This window comes from Apium graveolens, chromosome 6, assembly GCF_009905375.1.
Source record: "Apium graveolens cultivar Ventura chromosome 6, ASM990537v1, whole genome shotgun sequence".
Lineage (NCBI taxonomy): Eukaryota > Viridiplantae > Streptophyta > Magnoliopsida > Apiales > Apiaceae > Apium > Apium graveolens.
Genome location: NC_133652.1, coordinates 299,972,350 through 299,989,331, shown reverse-complemented (window position 1 = coordinate 299,989,331; position 16,982 = coordinate 299,972,350). Strand labels below are relative to the sequence as shown.

Here is a 16,982-nt window from a genome sequence, read left to right as displayed (position 1 = left end):
AATCACCTTACCGTGCTGCATCAGCACACATCCCAAACCCTTATGGGAGGCATCACTATAAATCACAAAGTTTCCTTTATCGTCTGGTAGGGCCAGCACCGGGGCCGATACCAACCTTTTCTTCAATTCTTGGAAACTCTCCTCACATTTCTCTGTCCAAACAAGCTTTTATGTTTTCCCAGTAAGTCCAGTCAACGGGCCTGCTATCTTGGCAAAATCCTTTACAAACCTTCGATAATACCCGGCCAGTCCAATAAAGCTCCTTACCTCGGTGGGTGTGGTTGGTTGTTCCCAATTAGCGACAGCTTCTATCTTTGCAGGGTCTACGAGAATTCCTTCCTTACTAATCACATGACCCAAAAATTGAACTTCTTTCAACCAAAATTCACACTTTGAGAATTTGGCATACAATTTTTCTTTCCGTAAGATTTCCAATACTATCCTGAGGTGTTCTGCATGTTCCTCCTCCGATCTAGAGTAAATTAGAATATCATCGATGAAGATTATCACGCATTCATCCAGATACTTCTTAAAGACTCTGTTCATCATATCCATGAAAGCCGCAGGCGCGTTAGTCAAACCGAATGACATAACTAGGAACTCATAATGTCCGTACCTACTGCAAAATGCAGTTTTAGGTATATCTTACGGTTTGATCTTAAGTTGATGATAACCTGTCCTAAGGTCAATCTTCGAAAAACACGTTGCATCCTTTAGTTGGTCAAAGAGATCATCTATTCTTGGCAATGGGTACCTATTCTTAATGGTCAGCTTGTTCAGCTCTCGATAATCGATGCACAGTCTCATGCTACCGTCCTTCTTCTTCACAAATAATACGGGTGCACCCCACGGGGACACGCTCGGTCTAATCATTCCTTTATCCAATAGATCTTGTAGTTGATCATCCAACTCTTTCATTTCGACGGGGGCCAAACGATACGGGGCCTTTGATACTGGTGTCGTGTCGGGAGCTAAATCAATGGCAAATTCTATCTCCCGGTCCGAGGGTAGTCCGGGAAGATCCTTGGGAAATACATCCTCAAACTCATTAACTACAGGTATGGTGTGGATCTCAGGGGTTTCTCGTTTGGTATCCACCACGTGAGCCAAGTAGGCCTCATATCCTTGCCTTAAAAGTCTCTTGGTCTGCACCATAGTTAGAAATTTCTTGGTTTGTCGTTGCCTCTTAATTATTATATTCTTACCACTAGGTGTTTTCAATTTTACTTTCTTCCCCTCGCAATCAATCTTGGCATGGTTCCTAGATAGCCAATCCATTCCTGATATCACATCAAACTCCCCTAATCGAAAGGGAATTAAATCTACTGGGTATCTCACTCCACCTAATTCTAGGTTGCAGTTAGCATAAACTTGATTTACAGGTATAATCTCTTGATTAGCTATTTCCACTTGCAAAGATTCTTTCAAAGGTTCCACTTTTAAGTCCAATTTTTCAGCAAATTCCTTAGATACGAAAGATTTAGTAGCTCCGAAATCAAATAGCACATTGGCGGGATTGGAGTTTAGGAGGAGCGTACTTGCTATGACATTGGTGTTCCTTACGGCATCTTTCATAGTCATATTAAAGGTCCTGGCAGTCGGAACTCTGTTAGATGCAGCTACACTACCCCTCGAGCTAGCTGGGGCTGCCGCAGGGTAGTCCTTCTTCATGTGTCCTGTCTTTTCGCACTGAAAACACTTAGCCGCTTCCTGTTTACAAGTTGTGGCATAGTGCCCTACCTTACCACATTTAAAGCATGTCACCGGTTTCTGGATACATTGCCCAGAATGCCTCTTACCACAGCTCCTGCATTCTGGCAGAGAAGGTCGTGGTTGGCTATGATAAGACATTCCCATTTGGTTCCCGCTCCGGGCCACACTCACGCTCCCTGATCCCCGAATCCTGTACTGCGGTTGGGTTGGGAGGCCGTCCCCCTGACAAACTTACTAGGGAAGCTCTCCCCTCCCACACTCCTGCTTCGACCATCAAACTTTCATTTTTTAGTTTGCTTCATTTTCAGGCTCATTTCACTCCCTGTTTCAGCTATTGTGGCCTTCTGCACTAGGGTGGCGTAGTCAGTTATCTCCAGAATTGCCAGCTTGTTCTGAATCCACTGCTTCAATCCCTGTTGAAATCTCTCAGTCTTTTACTCTTCGGTGCTCACCAGCTGTGGCACAAACCTCGACAATTTTGTGAACTTAACTTCATATTCCGCTACGCTCATATTCTCTTGTTTCAGCTCTAGGAACTTTCGCTGCATCTAAATCTCCATAAACTTCGGGACATACTTCTTTAAAAATAACTCAGTGAATCTTTCCCAAGTAAAAATCCCTTGGGGCTACATATTTTTCTTGGCTTCCCACCAATAGTTAGCCTCACCCTTTAAGAGATAAGTGGCAAAATTAGTCTTGTGGGCTTCCTCAGTGCCAATTCGCTCAATCATCCTTAGAACATGCGGTCCTACCGGATGACGTTCTCCCTGCTTACATGCATGCAATGATTTGAAAGTATCAAACCTCTCCTGAAGAGCCTCTCCTTCAAACATACTTTTAAGGTGCTCAATCATATCATAAGAATCCATGTTCTCATGTTGTTTCTGAAGTTCAACACTCATGGTCGCTAACATGAGACATTGAACATACGTGTCATCATCGATATGTTTCTGATAAATATTATGTTGAGCACGGGATGCTCCTTCAGGGAGAGTGTTGGATTTTAAACGCAGCGGGGGCATGGCAAAATACTTTTACACATACAAAATCCAAATAAAAGCATATAAATCGTGAATAAAAATTCGAGGGATCGAATCTAACCTTTTAAAATAATTCGGAGACAACGATCAGAGATCCTTAGCAGTTGCTCCTCAAGTGTGAAGCACTCCACCGGTATCCACCAAGAAAACGATGTTAAGGAGGAGGAAGAAGGTGGAGAGAATTGGGTTTTCCAAACTTTTTGGGTTTTCGGGTTTGATGTGGGTTAGAATAAAATAGGGCCTATAATAGTGTATTTATAGGCAAAATTTTCAGCTGAAATTTTCCCATAAATAATATTATTATTATCCCATTTATTATTCTCATTAATAATTAAAACACCTTTTAATTATTAATCCTTTTTCTAAACACTTTAGAAATAATTCTCTCTCTTGATTTAATTTCCAAAAATTAAATCCTTAATTAATAATATTAAAAACTTTTCTTAATTAATTTATAATCAATTAAATCTCATTTAATTAATTATTAAATTTGCCAATTAATTATTTATTTCACAAATAAATAATTATTAGCCATTATTAATTAATTCCTCCACCAATAAATCATTTTCTTTTTATGGTGTGACCCTGTAGGTTCAATATTAAGCCGGTAGTAGAAATAAATAATAATAAAACTATTTTATCATTATTTATATAAATTCTCTAATTTATTAAATATGATTAATTAATTAATCACATTTATTCTACATCGTGAGTGATGCTTCTCAACATATCGCGACTATCCGGATAATATGAATTCACTGCTTAGAATACCAAGAACCTGTCAGTGAATAGTTACCATACAATAAACTCCTTCTACCCTACAATGTCCCGATTAAATACAAGGCATGGATCTCGTGTGAAGCCTATCTAATTCAATCACTTGCTTACCATTTACTATGCGTAGTTCTATGCAAATTAGAAACTCCTTTCTAATTTCATTTACTCTGGCCAGAGATTCCTGAACTAGCATAAGTGGATCAGCCTTGAACATTCGCTTCCTTCACTGGAAGGGGTAGATCCTTTATTGATCATACACTATCTTCGTGTACAAATTTCTATACCCAGAAGAGCCCTTATAATTGTCCCTGGAGACTAAGAACTAAACCAAAGCATAGTTCAGTGTACACAAGATGACTATGATGACCTCAAGTCTAAGGATACTTGTACAACTATCACTATGTGAACAACTGCTGACACGTGAGTGAACTCCATCAGTTGTTCTGCTGTGCGAGTCATGTTCAGTGAACTTATTCTATAATAAGCACCTACATACTAGCTATAGTATCACCACACAAATGTCTATGAGAACAGACATCCTTCATAATGAAGCAAGCATAGTATGTACCGATCTTTGTGGATTATTAATTACCAGTTAGTAATCCTATGACCAGGAACTATTTAAGTTTAGAGTTATCATCTTTTTAGGTCTCACTATTATGATCTCATCATAATCCATAAAAAGCTTTACTCTAAACTATGGTATATCTTATTTAAACACTTAAATAGATAAAGCCCGTAATAAAAACAAAACAAGTCTTTTATTAATATCAATGAAATCAAAACAGATTACATAAAAGTTATTCCTAAATCCTAATACCTGATTGGACTTAGGACATATTCCTTTCAATCTCCCACTTGTACTAAAGCCAATCACTCTGGTATCTAATACCCATCTAGTCTTAATGACGATCAAAGTGACTTTCATAAAGTAGCTTTGTGAGTGGGTCTGCTATGTTGTTATGTGTGTCAACTCTAATTCAATACAATATAAGAAATGTTATCGCGCTCCCACTAACCCTTTTGTAGACGCATGGTTCATCTACGTTTTTGATAAAATCAAACTCTTTGATTGTCTCATCAAAACGAATGTTCCATCTTTCGAGAAGCTTGCTTTAAACCACATATGGTTCGCAGCAGCTTACACACTAGGTTTTCATTTCTCTTGGAAAGAAAACCATCTGGCTATATGCCAGATCACATAGTCGTAGTAAGCAGCAATCGCAAGCAAAATCCGAACTGATTTTAACAGGGCTACAGGTAAAAAGTTTCATCAAAGTCAATCCATTGCCTTTGTTTGAATCCTTTTGCCACAAGCCTGGCCTTATAGGTCTCCACCTGGCCATCTGCTATAATCTATCTTTTGTATACCGTATACATAGATTCCATTCTGGATTTCATGGAACTATGCCATTTCTCTGAGTCAACACTACTCATAGCCTCATTATAGGTCACAGGGTCGTCATCATCAATGATCGACAACTCATTGTCATTCTCAATGACAAGGCCATAATACCTCTCAGGTTGGCGAGACACTCTCCCTGATCTATGAATGGGCTGTTCCATAAAAGGTTGTTCAGTCAGAATAGGTGTTTCCACTTGATCCGTAGTAGTTTGTGCTTCTTGAACTTTATCAAGTTCAATTTTGCTCCCACTGTTTCCTTCAAGGATAAACTCCTTTTCCAAGAAGGTAGCATGTCTGGAGACAAACACCCGATGATCGTTCTAAAAGTAATACCCTAAAATCTCTTTAGGATATCCCACAAAACTACATTTTACGGATCGATATTCCAGCTTATCTGGGTCAACTTACTTGACATAGGCTGGACATCCCCAAATCTTAACGTGTTTAAGACTCGGTTTCCTTTCTTTCCATATCTCATACGGAGTTTGAGGAACAGATTTGGAAGGCACCTTATTCAGTAAATATGCTGAGGTTTCCAATGCATAACCCCATAGGAATACTGGAAGATTTGCATAGCTCATCATGGACCGAACTATGTCTAACAAAGTTCGATTTCTCCTTTCAGATACTAATCTGGAGGAGTCCACTGGGAGACTATACCATTTACTTTGAGATAATCTAGAAACTCTTCGTTCAAGTATTCACCACCTCGATCTAATCGAAGAGTTATAATACTATGTTTGGTTGTTTCTCCACTTCATACTTATATTCTTTGAACTTTTCAAAGGCCTCAGACTTGTGTTTCATCAAACACATATCCGAATCCAGATCTATCATCTATGAAAGTAATGAAGTATGAAAATCCACCCATGGCTTGCATAGGCATCGGTCCACATACATCTGTGTGTACCATTCCTAGCAAATCTGCAGTCCTCTCTCCATGTCTACTAAATGGAGACTGCAGGGCCACTATAAAGTGAGATTTTCATCATCCCTTTTCTTTTATTAGTTTGTTCAATCTGAAGTAAATTATGTCACATATATACAGACCATTATTTAAAGCACCACATCCATAAAGAATATTATCTCTAAGAATAGAACATTCATTATTCTCAATAATAAATGAAAATCCAGCCAAGTCTAACATGGGAATAATATTCCTCACAATCGAGGGAACAAAATAACAATTATTTCAAACAATAGTCTTGCCCGTAGGCATATGTAAATGAAATGATTCTACATCTTCAGCAGCAACTCTTGCTCCATTTCCCATCAGTAGAATCACCTCATCTTCCTCAAGAGTCCTACTTCTCCTTGGTCCCTGCAACAAATTGCAGTTATGAGAACCACAGGCGGTATCTAATACCCAAGTAGAAATTTGATTTAATGACATATTCACTTCTATCATGAACATACCTGAATCAGAAGCGGTAGTCTCACTACCCTTCTTCTTCTTCAATTCTGCAAGGTAAACCTTGCAGTTCCTCTTCCAGTGCCCCACCTTGTTACAGTGAAAGCAAACAACTTTGCTCTTGGGGTCTTTAGCTTTTGGTGGAACCGGCTTTTCTTCACCTACTTTCTTCTTCTTGGAAGAGTTCCTCTTCCTTTTCTTAGGATTGGAACCTTCACCAATTAGAAGAACAGAACTCTTCTTAGGGGGAAAATTTGATTCCGCAGTCTTCAACATGTTGTGGAGTTCAGGCAGGCTGACATCCAATTTATTCATGTGAAAGTTCACAACAAACTGTGAGAACGAACTCGGAAGCGATTGCAAGACCAAGTCTTGGCTCAGCTCCCCATCCATGGCAAACCCAAGTTGTCCAAGACGTTCAATCAAATTGATCATCTTAAGTACATGGTCATTCACAGATGATCCCTCAGACATCCTACAACCGAACAACTCCTTCGATATCTCATATCGAGCTGTCCTCCCTGCCACATCATACAACTCTTATAGATGCATGAGGATAGTGTGAGCATCCATATGCTCATGTTGCTTCTGTAGTTCAATGTTCATGGAAGCTAGCATGATGCATTGAGCAACATTTGCATCATCTATCCACTTACGATACACAACATGTTCATCATTATGTGCATCACTAGCAGGTTCAGTAGGCTTAGGTGAGTCAATCACGTATTCCAGCTTTTCAATCCTGAGAACAATTCTCAAGTTTCGAAGCCAGTCAGCATAATTAGGACCAGTCAATTTGTGAGCATCCAGTATGCTCCTGAGTGATAGTGCAGAAGACATAATGTATATTGTAAATCTGTAAATGACAAACACATAACAACACTTAGCAAATATTCGATTTCATTTTAAAACACTATATGAATCGGGTCTTTATTCATAAGTTGCTCCCACTAATTTTCCTAATTTACTCAAACCCCTACATGAAAAATTAAGCATTCATAATGCTAGTGGGAATAGGGATCCTACATTCCATTACACAACCCCGGCTGTAGCACGAACCGCCATGCAATGTTCAATAGGCAGACAACTCTTGTCAATTACATCTCATGTTATTCCCTAATCAAACTTTAGCCTCTTGAATAATTGAGTCTCGGCTGTAGCACGACAAACTCAATATTCTAAGTCAAGTCTAACCCAACATTCCGTACAGTTGAATCAGTCCCCAAAGGCCCACGGCTGTAGCACGTACCGACCTTTAGATTCTTATTCAATGTACACATCTCTATGTAATATACAAGTATTTCTTATTTCGAAATCAAAGCCCTCGGCTGTAGCACGAACCGACAATGATTCAAAAATAAGAACTACTTTTCTATCATGTTGGAAGGCTATGACCGACACAAGCCCGTTGTATCATTGGCCAATTACTACTTGATATTATTTAATTTTAGAGGGATTATATTACGTTACAATCATAATCATATTATAAAGAGATTCTTCCTTTTAAATTAAATATTTCAAATCAATAATCAATAATCGGACGATTCCCAGATCGGGTGGAGCATTATCAAGAGGCGTCACTTAATAACCCTTTCTTACAGATAGAAATCTGTTGTTGACAGAATCATCCTTTCTCTCATATCGAAAATTCATATTCAATTACGTGTTTCATAAACACAAGAATCTCATGATTGTATTCATAATATTATTATTAAGGTTATGAAACAATTTCACTATACTAGGTTGTCTAACAAACGCCTTATGTTCATTTAAGTTCACCTAAATCTATCATCACATGATAAACTAAGCATATATCACATATATAAACATGAATAAACATCACGGTAGGCATGTTATATCATCTAGCATATTGGTCTAAGCATTATACATCTCTATGTATCATATGAAGCATTTAAAAGCAACTAAAACAGTTAAAAATAGCTTTAAAACACTTCATGGAAATATAAACAGTTCAAAACTTTTATATAAACTAAAATTGATCACTTCATTAGATCCGTCTCGGAAAAACGAATTCAACGGTATATTGCACGCCCAAAACGAAGTTACGAAACTCCCACAAAATCAATTTTAAAATTAACAGACGGGCTGTAACGCATTACAGGAACGCGTTACAAGCCCTGTAATGCATTCCGGTGATGCGTTACAACCGGTGTAACGCATTCCGTGAATGCGCCACAGGGTTGTAACGCATTCAAGGAATGCGCAACACCCTTTTTTTTTCTTTTTTCTTTTACAGCAGCCGCCGTTTCTCGATTTCCGCGCCTGACACAAACAGCCGTACCTGTTCTTTTTCTTTCTCCGTGCAATCAGAAACAATGGCAGAGCAGATAGCCAACATAATATATATACAAATATATATATATATATATATATATATATACTATATATACATATATTTACTTATTTAATTACGAATTTTAATTGTAAGAACTTCAAAAATTCATAATAAAAAATCTATACATCCTAAAATTATGAAAAAAATACCCAGACGATCTACAACACTTGTAGAACCCAGATTAACATTCAAAATTATTCTGAGAAACGATTTCTCATCAGACAAAATTAATCCATGATATAACTTGTAAAAATTATAATTAATTCGTACAAACATATAAAATTCTGAAATTTTTACCACAGATCTATATGCATACAACCTATGCTCTGATACCATTGTTGGATTTTAAACGCAGCAAGGGCATGGCAAAACACTTTTACACATACAAAATCCAAATAAAAGCATATAAATCGTGAATAAAAATTCGAGGGATCGAATCTAACCTTTTAAAATAATTCGGAGACAACGATCAGAGATCCTCAGCAGTTGCTCCTCAAGTGTGAAGCACTCCACCGGTATCCACCAAGAAAACGATGTTAAGGAGGAGGAGGAAGGTGGAGAGAATTGAGTTTTCCAAACTTTTTGGGTTTTCGGGTTTTATGTGGGTTGGAATAAAATAGGGTCTATAATAGTGTATTTATAGGCAAAATTTTCAGCTGAAATTTTCCCATAAATAATATTATTATTATCCCATTTATTATTCTCATTAATAATTAAAACACCTTTTAATTATTAATCCTCTTTCTAAACACTTTAGAAATAATTCTCTCTCTTGATTTAATTTCCAAAAATTAAATCCTTAATTAATAATATTAAGAACTTTTCTTAATTAATTTATAATCAATTAAATCTCATTTAATTAATTATTAAATTTTCCAATTAATTATTTATTTCACAAATAAATAATTATTAGCCATTATTAATTAATTCCTCCACCAATAAATCATTCTCTTTTTATGGTGTGACCCTGTAGGTTCAGTATTAAGCCGGTAGTAGAAATAAATAATAATAAAACTATTTTATCATTATTTATATAAATTCTCTAATTTGTTAAATATGATTAATTAATTAATCACATTTATTCTACATCGTGAGTGATGTTTCTCAACATATCGCGACTATCCGGATAATATGAATTAACTGCTTAGAATACCAAGAACCTGTCAGTGAATAGTTACCGTACAATAAACTCCTTCTACCCTATAATGTCCCGATTAAATACATGGCATGGATCTCGTGTCAAGCCTATCTAATTCAATCACTTGCTTACCATTTACTATGCGTAGTTCTATGCAAATTAGAAACTCCTTTCTAATTTCATTTACTCTGGCCAGAGATTCCTGAACTAGCATAAGTGGATCAGCCTTGAACATTTGCTTCCTTCACTGGAAGGGGTAGATCCTTTATTGATCATACACTATCTTCGTGTACAAATTCCTATACCCAGAAGAGCCCTAATAATTGTCCCTGGAGACTAAGAACTAAACCAAAGCATAGTTCAGTGTACACAAGATGACTATGATGACCTCAAGTCTAAGGATACTTGTACAACTATCACTATATGAACAACTGTTGACGCGTGAGTGAACTCCATCAGTTGTTCAGCTGTGCGAGTCATGTTCAGTGAACTTATTCTATAATAAGCACTTACATACTAGCTATAGTATCACCACACAAATGTCTATGAGAACAGACATCCTTCATAATGAAGCAAGCATAGTATGTACCGATCTTTGCGGATTATTAATTACCAGTTAGTAATCCTATGACCAGGAACTATTTAAGTTTAGAGTTATCATCTTTTTAGGTCTCACTATTATGATCTCATCATAATCCATAAAAAGCTTTACTCTAAACTATGGTATATCTTATTTAAACACTTAAATTGATAAAGCCCGTAATAAAAACAAAACAAGTCTTTTATTAATAACAATAAAATCAAAACAGATTACATAAAAGTTATTCCTAAATCCTAATACCTGATTGGACTTAGGACATAATCCTTTCAGAGAGGTGCAGGGTGAGGGATATCTATGACATAGAGCTTGCGCTCTTATTTGAGGACAATCCTCAAGTTCCTCTGCCAGTCAAGGAAGTTTGTTCCTGTCAGCTTGTCCTTCTCAAGGACTGATCGCACAAAGAAGTTGTTTGAATTGATTGCCATTTGATATCTATAATATTTAAAATGCATAAGATAAATTAGTTTACAGATGATTATTAAATTATATTCAAGTGATTATTCATATATATTCAAAATATATATCTCCCACTATTTTATCAAATTAATATCCCTAACTATTAATTCGAAAAGAGTATCTTCTATATACTTTCTACTGAGCCAAGATCCAAATTTTCACAACGTTTTAGTTCAACTTTGGCTTTACTCCTAAAACATGATTCAATAAGGTAGACAACATTTATCAATTATATCAACTATATAACTCTTGGATAGTTTAGTGGAACAACATTTATTCTTATTTATTCAATATATCTCACCAAACTCTATGCCTCTAAGTTCACAATCTTATTATGGTAACTTAGTTAAGTTAAAACCCAAAGGTCTAAAAAGTATCATATACTTCAACACGCTGTCCCACAATAGATGGGAGTACTTTGCTCTGGCAAACTCACTCCTTATCGATCTAGGGGTTAACGCGTTGGACATATTGGAAGGCATCTAAATAACTTAATATAAACATTAAGGTTTTGTTAGTATTATAATGATCATGATCCCACCATAAAGAGATTCTTAATTTTTTCCTTGAATAAAATACTTCAAATCAATAATCGTCAATGGTTTGATTTCCAGGTAGGGGAGGAGTCACATCGGTCTCGCTTAAAACCCACAGCCTTACAAGTTCTATGAACCCGTTGTTGACAGAATCGCGCCATGTCGGAAATAAAGAAGATTCGTATTTTATTTCGTGTTTCATAAACACGAGAATCTCATAATCGTTTCTAAATTTTAAAATCTTAAGTCGTTACAGATTTTATCTTGTTTAGGCATGGCATGGGTGACATATCTAATACATACATTCATGCATGATTAATCTAATTAAAGCATGCATCATTAACTATTCTATACATACATTCATACATCAATATGTAAAGTGCAATAAAGTAAATGTGTTTGGTTATGGCCCTATCCTATATGATCTTTATCAAGCTCATTATAAAGATCAATGTCAATATAATGTGGTGATGGAAATAAATACAACTACTTATTACATAAGTCTTCTTCTTTGTTTAGACTTCTTGTATGCCTCATCTTCTTCTTTGAATCACCTCCATTGGATAGCCTTCTTGAGTCTTCAATTACATTACATGATTGAATGTAAAACTAATCTAATGAACTTACAAGAATAACTCGAGTTACATTCGAGATTTATCATTACAAAGATTGACGACATGCAAGTCGTATTAAAAACCAAAACCAAAACCATTACACTAAGGTCTAAAGGCCATAACCATCCACCATGTTCATACAACACATAAAAGCATGTTAAAATACATAATCTGATCTTAATATATCATATTATCCATGATCTAATCATAAAAAGAAATATGACAAAAATCAGAAAAATCAGAATCAAATCAGAAAAACAAGAATCAGTGTTTACGGGTAGTAAACGACGTCAAACACCTTACAGATGAGTCGATGATAGCCTTAGCTATCAGTGTTGTTGAGACGCTCGTTTACCTATCGAATAGGGTACACCAGACCCAGATTTCAGCAAATCTGTAGCAGCCAATTCAGAATCCGTATCTAATACGATTCTCATAATTAGAACAAACATAAATCATGTATTTATCAGTATATATACATATTACATAATCATCTTCTGATTATACAACTCACATGAATATCATATATTCAAAACCATACACATACAAGCATATTATATCAACATCAAATCATGGCGAATCACGTACATGCTCATATATCGAAAACGGTTAAACACATAAACGAATTAAAAACTTTTCGCAAGTAGCTCTGATGTCATTGAAGGGTTTTAGCACATAAACGTAACGAAAAACGTAAATTTAAATCTTAAAAATCGAAACCCTCCGTAGGATCCATGCGAAAACTATATTTAATTCGTAGTTCAGTATGTTTACCTTAAAAAACTTTACGTTAATGGAAAGATGGAGGTCTTGAATGATCACCACGTAGTCCGTCGCTGGAACGATCTACGCCTTGAAGGCATCCACATGAATGATCGCCCGGAGGATGGGTGTGTACTAGCACGTTCTTGAGGCCGCCTTCTTGCTCTCTCTATCTCTCTTCAAGCTGCTAGGGTTTATGTTTTATCAAATAAAACGTGTAACCCTAATTATATTAGAAAGAGATATTATATAGGCAAGAGCTAATGGGCCTCCAAACCTAAACCTATTAGAAATTCTAATTATTGTATTATTAAGTCTCACTTAATCATCCAATAACTTAATTTCGGATTTAATATTAAATTCAAATTTCCTATTTATTTAATTAATTAAGTCACACTTAATTAATAACAAATAATTCGAATTACTTAAATTTAATTTAAATCCAAATTTAAATTAAATAATCCTCCAATTATTCTTTGCGCGACCCTTTAGGTTATTATACGTTGGCAACAATTTTAAATCTAATTTAAAATCATAAACAATGAGCGGCATCTAGTAATACATCATTGTTATTCAAGTAATAATAATTAAATCGGTGATTAATTAAACCTTTCGTGAATAATGTACAATGTAATATAATCTCTTTAGCCTTATATTATAAATCAAACTCGAGGCATGTATTGTGTCATCCTCTGTTAACTTTAAATCCTTCTTTCCTTGATCAATGAGTAAACTATTAAACAAATCAGTATTTGAGCACGGCCATGCATTTTATAGTCTTACTCAATCAAGAGGTCAATAATATCACTTCTTTAATAAAGGAGGGCTAAATCACATCTAGATCATTCATATTTCTCATACGATTCATAATGTACCCAATGTCTACTTTCATTATTACCCGGTCAAGGATAACTTTCAATAGTATCAAAGTATATTAATTCTTGTATAGAAATATAATGATTTCAGGTCAAAGGACCAATACATCATTATCACTATTAGATTAACTTATGACACTATAAACATGTAGTATCTCACAACGGGTCAATCCAGCACCATGTATTTAATACATGTGCCTGTGTTTTGACTTTAGTATCACCATACCTATGATCAATGAGATGTGATCATTAGTCAACAAACACACTAGTCTCAATGTATTCATTATCGTCCCTTAACAATAATACTTGACTAGGGACCTTTAGGAATATCAATAATATTCTCATAATCTCATTTCTAAGTCACGTACTTAGAGATATAGATTTACATATCATATTCCAAGGACATTTATTAATCTAACATCTTATCACAGAAAATAAAGATATAATAAATTACTAAAGAATAGTCCAAATATTTCATAATTAATAATCCAAATGTTTCATAATATAAACGTAATAGTGTTGTCTCTAGGGCACAAACACTAACACAACTCCCCTAAAAAACCTAGCTGAAATTGCACTAACAATTAAAGCTAGAGTTCAATTGCCAATGACCCTCCTATGGGAGAGGCAAGAACATCACATTCATGTGACATTGCTCTGTAAGAAGCACAAGGGTTTGAGACTGGTTCACATGACAGTCACCCAGCCAAATCCCCTCCAATTCAACTGGAGGTTCCCATCACAAGTGGAGAACAACACCCTGTCACAACCACAGTGCAAACTGTGAGTCAAACTGTGACTCCTATCACATGTGGTTTCGTTACCCTATCTCCTTCACACCCAACCAATTAACCTTCCACCTCTCAACCACAAGAACCTCACCTCATATCCCGATGGTTACAAGAAGTTGCATCTCAACCTTCAACAGTTGATGATCTAATGGTTGACCAACTTGGTGGCCTTACAGAATTATCACAACAACTTCTCACATCCAACATGTCAAATCAAGACTACCAGGCCATCATGTTATCCTACCAGACAGAGATTGAAGATCAACAGACTAAAATTGTTAATGAAGCTGGTCAGGATGCAAAATGTGATGCATGGCTGGACAAGGAATTTTCAATTAAAATGGATGTTGTGTTAGCCCAATTCAGGGAGAAGTATCTAACCATCTTGGGGAGCAATGCCAGATCCTTATATCCACAGGAAGTTTATGATGCAGTAAATGAAGTATACAAGATCAAATCAAAGCTTTCCATAACTTTGGAAAAGCACTTCAAATTACTTTAATTGGGCAGCAAGACAAGATAAGGAATATGGTTAGAGAAAAGATAGACCAAATCATCCCTTCACAAACAGAGATCAAAAATAAATTCACAACCTTTGCTGATCAAATGGCAATATATGATCTAAGTGGAGTGGACACAAGTGTCAAGAATCTTAAAACCTCATTTGTAGCCCTGCATGATCAAGTTCAAAACCATATCACTCACTTCAATGACACAAGATTGAAGCTGGATCAGATGCACTCTAACAGATACACTCCTTCAGCCTTGCTTATGGAAGAAATTAAAAAGGCTGTGCAGGATACTTTTGGGGTCTCTACTTCCTCCACATCTCAATCCTCATTTAACATGCAAATTCAAGAACTTCAACAACAAGTGTCTTCTCTCCAAATTTCAAATGACTTACTTAGTGCATAAGTACATGCTCTCACATCCTTGGTGCAAAGTCAGCAAACAGATATTAAAACCCCAGTGGACTCTCACAAGCATCTCCAAATGCAGAATACCCTGGCTTTGGGAGCCATCATGGGGAAGCTCAATATACCATTGCCTTCATTTCCTGGAGATGTAAGGCCAGAATTACCAACTCCCCTAATCATGCCAGTCAACAAGACTAAGGGGGAGATAGAAGTTAGGATTCAACAATCCAAGAATGCTGGTAAATCTAAATCTAAGGAGCCTATCACATCAACTCAGCATGTCCAAAGTTTTTCACAAGCTCAACCATTCAAAGATGTGGGAAAAGACAGAATCAACAAGGTTGCAGAAGGACCAAATCAAGATCAAGAATTCAGTGAACTTCTTGCAGTCCTGAGGATGCCTTTTCAAAACATCTACATCACCTACAAAAGAGCATTGGCCAAGAACATTAACTTCATTAGGGCAGTGGTCGTGAAAATTGATAATTATTTGGAGAAAAGGATTGTTGTAAATATCAATGATGGGGGTGTGGACAGATGTCTCCAGGTGTCTCTTCTAAATCTCAAAACCTTAAGAGCATCTGAGCTGGACATAATGATTGACAGAGTAAATCCAGTTATTCCAGAGGACACCCAGCTGCTGATAGAGCTCAAAAATGCACAGATAGCAGCTTTTCCTGAAGCCTATCTATATCCAAACAAAGAGGTGGCTTATGTATGTTCAAAAACCAAAGAATGTAAACAACTCCTTGTTCCCAGAAACTTTGTCAAATCAAACATAAGGCTGATCATGACTCTTTAGTCAGATCTAAAGTATAAAAGGAACAAGAAGGTTGAGGATGAGGAGATGATAAGGATTCTGGAAAGGTATTTACAGAATGCTGATACCATGTTGTCAAATCTAAAAATCAACAACTCAAAAGATGACAAGGATGATGATGAGCAGAAGCATGATGAGCAAAAACCTTCTGGCTCAAATCCAAGTCAGTCTTCAAACAGGAAGCAAGATGAGAAGAAAGGTGATGACAAGAAAAGAAGAGAAGAAAGGAGAAGGAAGAAAAGGCAAGATGACTCAGAACCACAAAAACAATCCCTACCAATCCAAATCAACCAAGCTCAACCCTCTAAGCCAACAAACTCAAATTCTAAACCACCTTAAACCTTAAAGCCAAAATTCTTGTACAAACAAACTGCTAACACTTTCTGAAAATACCAATCACCTCATGCCAAACATCTCTAGAAAATCTCAAACCTACCTTTTGTTAAGCACCAACCAAAATTCATTTCAAGTTTGTTAGTAGAAAACCAAAGACCCTTCAAGAAATTGAGAGGGCCATCTGTAACTGCTTTAATCAAAGTGATTTTCTTCCTCTAAAATGGTACATCTCAGATAAAGACCACTTTCAAAAATTAGCTGAATAAATGGTCAGAGTTTGGGTTGCAACACTAAGGGAAGTAAGAATCTACTATCATGATGGATCTTTCACATTTCTGAGCAGCAACTTAATGGACATATTTTCACCCACAGAGACCAAAAGGGTGATAAGCTTACTGAAGGATAAGGATATTGCAACTAAGCAATGGAGATCT

The 16,982-nt window shown here is 36.2% G+C and overlaps 1 protein-coding gene across 1 annotated transcript; it reads right to left on the bottom strand.

Moving 5' to 3' along the window:
- Window positions 1–601: 601 nt before the first annotated feature.
- On the bottom strand, window positions 602–1,671 carry LOC141666296 (uncharacterized). The gene is made up of 2 exons (XM_074472287.1): window positions 838–1,671; window positions 602–616 (listed from the first exon to the last, which is right to left on the bottom strand). Exons 1-2 carry the CDS (start codon window positions 1,669–1,671, stop codon window positions 602–604), a joined length of 849 nt encoding a protein of 282 aa, XP_074328388.1.
- Window positions 1,672–16,982: the final 15,311 nt, after the last annotated feature.

Excerpts from the sequence above, each read along its gene's own strand:
- LOC141666296 (XM_074472287.1), bottom strand. The coding sequence starts at position 1,671 with ATGAAGAAGGACTACCCTGCGGCAGCCCCAGCTAGCTCGAGGGGTAGT.